The 6,854-nt window shown below is 33.8% G+C and overlaps 1 protein-coding gene across 1 annotated transcript; it reads right to left on the bottom strand.

Moving 5' to 3' along the window:
• Positions 1–4,400: 4,400 nt before the first annotated feature.
• LOC111998910 (uncharacterized) lies at positions 4,401–6,557 on the bottom strand. The gene has a single exon (XM_024031030.1). The coding sequence runs from the start codon at positions 6,555–6,557 to the stop codon at positions 4,401–4,403; it is 2,157 nt and encodes a 718-aa protein (XP_023886798.1).
• Positions 6,558–6,854: the final 297 nt, after the last annotated feature.

Raw genomic sequence — 6,854 nt, 5'->3', positions numbered from 1 at the left:
ATGAAGAATAATATAAAATATTCGTAAATGCTTAAAGCAATTACTCAAGCATCTAAGAACATCATATAACAAAGACATAACAATCCACTACTAATTTGTTAAACAAAATATTTACAAACAGTGAAAGTAAACTACACAAAGACAATTGTCTTCAACTTCATTAGCTTGTCTAGACTATTTTATTGTTTTTCAAATAAATTAAAACTTGAAAACAACATAAAATTTGACATATTATAATATGATTTTCCTCAAATAGGATCAACAACAAACACCATTTATTAAAAGTATTTAGTGTTGTAAAGAAAATGATAAAAAAAAAAAAAATACTTGCATCAAGGAACACATATGAATTAGTCAACAATATTCATCAATCTAAGGTAGAGATGCAAGAAAAATAAAAAATTTCAACAAGAAAATGAAAAAAAAGAAAAAGAAAAGAAGGTTGAGAGAGAGAAATAACCTTTTTTGTATGGGAAAAATAAGTAAAAAGTTGGGAATAAAAAGAGTCAAAATAAAAGAAGATAAATAAGCAAAATAATATTTAAAGTTAAAATCACCCAAGAGGAATATATAGACAACATTTTTGTTGTGATTTTCCATTGATTTATTAGTTAGTTATAACAGTTTTTTATACAAAATAAAAATTTCACTCTAAATTAATCTAAGTGTATATGTGTGTAAAGTTTCCTCGTAGAGACTTGAACTTCGGTCCTTGCATCCCACAAACTCCACAAGCACTTATACTTGTGGAGTGATCAACGCACCAAGAGTGTACAATAGTTTTAGTCATAACATCAAAATTAAAGTAGATAAATATGTAAAGTTAAGACCGCCTAAAATGAATTTATAAAGCCAATATTATTTTATATTTAATATTGTAAAAAAAAAAAAAATTAGAGGTAGAAATAAATATGAAAAAGACTAATGATGTGATCAATGATATGGTGGATAACCACCGCACACCTTTGGTGCGATGGTCACTCCACAAATATAAGTGCTTGTGAAGTGTGGGGGGTAAGAGCCGGGGTTCAAGTCTCCAAGAGGGAGTTTCACACACATATACACTTAGATTAGACTAGAGTAGAATTCTATCTTGTATAAAAAAAATTGCGGATAAGGTAGCTTAATAGGAATTCAGTAACAATAAATACTACGTTTTAGTTTTTAGATATATATATATATATATATAGATGATTAGTATTCTTTTTCTTTTTTCTCTTCGTTTGTTACAATAAACAAAGAGTTACCTGTGATGACAAAAATTAGCATTAAAAAGTCAGTAACCTTAATTTTTTTTTTTTTAAAAAAGAAGATAATATAGTTAATCTTTTATTTACATGGCATGACTACTTAAACAAAAAAAAACATAATTTCAAAATTTAGGAAAATAATATTTTATTTTGAGAATAGACTAATATTTTATTTTAGGATAAATGAATTTAGGTCTTAAGTTGAATAGCCCTTCTAATAGGAAGAGTTGGTCTGTTTGGACCACAATTTTTGTGAGTAGGGGAAGAGGATTTTGGCAATATTATAGCCGAAATTCAGTTTTTCTCTCTTCCTTTTTATTTCAGTTTCTCTTTCTTCATTTTTCTTGTATCCCGGCAACATGGTTACCGAAATTGATGTCACTTGTCAGTTTCTCTCTCTTATTTTTCTTATATTTCAACAACACTATACTAAATTTTACATCTCTCCTCATTTAACTAAAAAACTTTGCACAATATGCATAAAGCTTATAAACTCTAATTTTAACAATATTTAACCAAAAAACTCGTGTGTGAGAGTATTTTGGTGGTGTAGAAAGGAATTACAGTCCTGAGAATTTTGGTAACAAAGTCTTTCTCACATGGGCATTTTCGTAACACAAACCATATTTTGGTAGGAAAGAGCAAAAAAAGAAAAGAAAAAAGAAAAAGAAAAGCTGGGTTGGTTTTGGCTGTGTGCATATCAAAAAGAAAAAAGAAAAGAAAAAATAAGAACGATATGTTATGTTTTATTTTTAGAATAACTCTGTTAACGCTCAATCAATTAAGTTGAGTGGCTTTCAATTAACCTTTTAAGAAACAAATAATTGGCATTTTAATATGAGTGAGAGACTGAGGGATGCCAGCTATTGAATTTGAACCCACTGCACCAGGGGAGTATCTTTTATTTTATTTTATTTATGTATACTTTTTTTTGAGGAAGCATATGTACATATTTTTTAAAATTCTGAGAGGTCATGTTATAGGAGAACCCTACAACTAAAATAGATATGAAAAAAGCTGCTCATAAGGAGCAAGGTATTGTAATGTAGTTTCTGTGATTCAAAGCATCATTTCCTATTTGATGCTTTGAATTCCATAAGAGTATGAGGATAAGACAAAGAGTGGTTCCCCCCTACCTTTTTGATATTTTGATATAATAAGTACAAGAATTGCCATAACAATAAGAATTTAAGGTACAATCACCAATAAGATACCATTAAGAGTTGATATAAACTATCAAGAGCTTTCTGCTTAACTAGCACTTCTTAGTGAAATTAATAAAGAAGTTCAGGGTTTGAGTCCCCTTCTGTTGTATCTATTGAAATATCAAAACGACTCAATTTAAAACCATTTCCAAAAAAAAGAAAAAAAGAAAAAAAAAAGAGATCAATATAAACCTAATTCTATACCATGATCAAGGTGACACGTTAATTAATTAATGCACTGTCCTTATGGCCAGCACCAAATCAGTGTGACAGTGTCTTTCCAACAGTGACAGAAGTTTGGCAATGGTTCATTTGATTTCCAGGATTTTGTTAGAGAATAGTTATCTTAAAATTTTAAAGATAACCAAACTGATCCCAACTCCTTATTACTAAATTAATTGTTAAGAATGTACTTCTCATAGTGCATATGGTGCAAGAGGAAGTTATTAAAAAAAAAAAAAAAAGGTATGAAAGAGGAAAAGAACTAGGCACCAAATATTCATCACTAATTGAGGAAGAACTGTATGAAGTAAATTAAAGAATGAAAAGCAAGCATTAACTAGCATACACAAAAACCTTAAAAATTGTTTGCGCTCGGTTCTTGTAAGATTGAGGTGCACTACCCTTCAGTTATTTCTTGTTAGGCACTATGACAAGCATGGAACCAATATTTAGGCCATTTCTTGGCATTTGTGAGAAAATCTCATGGTGCTAATCAGGACTTTAATCAGGATTGAATTACTCAAATAGTCTAGACGGACCATAATTCTCCAAAAAAGGAGTCAAATAATATATGGAACTTAGTAGTTATTACTGCAGGGATAATTATGGAGGTAGTGGCTTTTCAATACTTGCAAACTATTTATTTGAAAAACAATAAATAATTTAGAAGTTAAAGCAATCAAATTTTTGAGAGTGACAAAACAGATCTGAGAAGAGTAAAATAACAGTAAATTAGTTGACCATTTTCACCAAGGTCTTTCCAACGTTCAGCCAGAATTAGGCACCACTATGAGCCTGCATGCATTCATGGAACAACAAGAAAGCAAAACCAAATATGTTATTCAAAATTTAAATGTTTAATTGGTGACCATTGCAACATATAACAAATTAACAATACCACAGCAAGACATAACAACAATGGGAATGAGTCAACCATTTTTACAGAAAATGAAAAATCTAAATTTTGATTTTTAATTACTCTGCACGCCCAATGACTTTAGGTTTCAGCATCTTTAGAAGGAATATCTATCAACCAAAGAAAAATTATTTCTATCTTAGTCTTTATACCTGCGAATTCTATCTTGCTTCTGAGATAGGAAATGGTACCAAAGTGTCATCAACGGATGCAACCTTATAAATCTCATGTGCTTATGATTCACAATCACAGATTCAGTTCTATAATTGCAGAAGAAAAGAAACCCACACTTACAATGTTGAAATCAGAATAGAAGTAGACAAATGCTATAAAATTTCAAATATAAATGCAAATCACTAATAGCCAATCACAATAAAACTTAAAACCAGATATTTTGAACACATAATCTCTCAATTTAACTATGATTTTTATAGCTACTGCTAGCTTGTAGTAGAGAAGGTCCAACACAAGTTTCTCAGATATATGTTCTAAGTAGAGCTGCACAGTTCATGTAACATTTCTAGAATGACCACACCATCATTGTCTCACAGTATTGAACATGAATTTTTGTAGCGCAAATACATAGAAAAAAAGAGCTTGATGAAATCATGCCTAACAGATCTTAGTAAATGTCAATTAACCTAAGACCATCTCCATAATGAAAGCATGAAATTTAGCTAGAAGCAATTGGTAAACAATTGTAAGCAATACATGGAATGTGTGTTATAGCATCATTGAGATTAGTTGAAACCAATTGGCTGCAGCCTGCTACTATGGGACGGATGAACATTGCACCTTGAGTTGTTTTCATAGCCGGTTGTTATATTCTTCTTTCAGCTCTGCGAGCTCTTTCTCCAGTTTGCTAATCCTAACTTCAAGATCTTGTTTTGACATAGAAGTCATAGATTGGCTTCTTATTGGTTCTTCATCATGAACCTTAATGGTCACAACACTCTTGACTGAAAACTTTGTTCCTCTATCATTTGCAACTTCAGTGGCTCTTTGTGATCCTCCCACCACCTTGCTTAAAACCGGTAGCTCTTCCTCTCTCACTATTCGACCTCTAGCATTTAAAGATGCTAGATACTGAGATTTAGTGCCTGAAGAAGGCTTTCCATCACTGACCCTTACGAACCTTGTACTTTTCTTCTCAAACATTTCCAGGTGTTTAAAGTTTCTTTCCTTAACAACATCACCAGCTTCCTTGTGTCTTTTTGAGTTATCTGGCAATGTTGTTTCAGTTCCTGAAGAAGGCTTTCCATCACTGATCCTTCTGAACCTTGCACTTCTATTCTTGTCAAACATTTCCGCGTGTTTAAAGTTTCTTTCCTTAACAAAACCACCAGCTTCCTTGTGTCGTTTTGAGCTCTCTGGCAATGTTGTTTCAGTTCCTGAAGAAGGCTTTCCATCACTGACCCTTCTGAACCTTGCACTTATATTCTTGTCAAACATTTCCGGGTGTTTAAAGTTTCTTTCCTTAACAACATCACCAGAGTCCTTGTGTCGTTTTGAGCTCTCTGGCATTGTTGTTTGAAGTCTTGGCTGCTTCGTAGAACCCTTAACTGCATAAGTTTGTGGCAACATTGATTTCTTCCACCAATTCATGTAACGTGTGGAAACATCTGACTCGAAGAGTCTATGAGGTATGTATACCTTTAGATCTGAAATTGGTCTGCAGTAGTTTCTCCAAGCAGTTTGGTGACTCAAATTGAATCTAGGAACACAAATTGGAATGTCTTGATCCATTCCAAATTGCATGGCCACTCGATGTGGAAGGTATTGCTCTATGCACTCTAGACCAACCAGCTCACATGCCCTCATGCATAGAGCAAATGACTCTATTTCTTTATCCATATTAGGACCAACTGATACCCACTCTTCTCTATTTCTATAAAACTTTGGAGACAACCAATTCGTCAGGACTGCAGCATAAGGCCGCCATTGAAAACTATCTCTAGCTGAGTCCATGACTAATCTCGCCTTCTCAATGTTCCCCCTCTTCACTTTGTGCCACCTAGCCACTCTTGGCTCACCGCGTTTGATTAAATTTTGTATTGGACGCAATCTTGGGAATCTCTCCCAAATCCAAAGCTGCACTAACTGAAATGGTGCCCAGAGATCAAGTTCGAAACTGTCACCTCTATACTTAATTGTCCTCACTCTTGTTGCATCAATTTTTTCTTTCAATAAACGTAAATCCCGGTAAATGGTAGCAAGGACTGCAGGCGCTAACGCCATCCTAGTCCCCCGTGATAGGCATATAGCAATCGGAAAAAGATGTTTTCCAACGTTATCATACAAAGATGTAGGGAAAACATACCTTGATAGCCAAAGCGAGAGAAAGGCTTCATGCTCAAGTTTATGGCCAGACCCCATGAAAAAGTCCATCCATACGTAATGCCTTGCTGGTGAAAGTCGTCTATGAATTCTAATCAGACTATCTTCGATTTCCAACATATCCTTGGTTTTAATTGGCTTTTTAACAGAGCTCCCCAACACAGAAAAACCCCCCAAAACCATCATATCCTCTAAGGTGATTGTTGCTTCAGCCCAAGGAAAGATAAAGCTATTAGTCTCAGGACACCACCTATCAGCAATTCCAAGAACCAACTCATTGTGCCTTATGACTTGGTATGTGGAACTCCATATAGCATCATATATACCAGCTTTCTTCCATGTAGATTGATGCTTGGATTGCAAGCTATACACCCAGTCTTTCCAGTTCCTTTGTGGGTTTCTCCGACCTCTGTATAGGACATTCAAAGGCAAGTTCTTGACATCACGAATGGTGGGTTTGGTTGGAGTGGGAGTGGGAAGTGGAGGAAGTAAAAGGTCTGGGTCTTGAGTAATTGTTAAAGAGGGTTTAAGAAAGTGGGCTGTCCTGAAAGTTGGTTTACTATTACTTCTTATTGAAATCATGCTCTCTTCTCTTTCCTCAATGATGGTGTGTGATAGTTCACACATTGGAAACATCTCAAACAGCTTTGAAAAGGGTCTCTGTTTGATTCCCAAGAAAATGAGGGAAAGAAGAGGATTCTGCTACCTATTGGACTCAAAAGCTACATGGAAGACAATGCTACCTATAGAGAGAATTGTATTTTTTTTTTCTTTTCTTTTTGATGAATATAGAGAGAATTGTTGAGGTTTGAGAGGAAGATGACAACATATTTCAACATAGCTTGTGATTATTTCATATACCAATCACAACCTACCATTTGTAAAATAAATTGTGAAATTTATTCTATCATTAGACCTTTATTC

This window comes from Quercus suber, unplaced genomic scaffold (genome assembly GCF_002906115.3).
Source record: "Quercus suber isolate HL8 unplaced genomic scaffold, Cork oak 2.0 scaffold_171, whole genome shotgun sequence".
Lineage (NCBI taxonomy): Eukaryota > Viridiplantae > Streptophyta > Magnoliopsida > Fagales > Fagaceae > Quercus > Quercus suber.
The sequence above is the reverse complement of the archived record's forward strand: the minus strand, read 5'-3'. Positions and strand labels throughout refer to the sequence as shown.

Bases quoted from the DNA above. Each gene is read 5' to 3' on its own strand.
- LOC111998910 (XM_024031030.1), bottom strand. From the start codon at position 6,557: ATGTGTGAACTATCACACACCATCATTGAGGAAAGAGAAGAGAGCATG.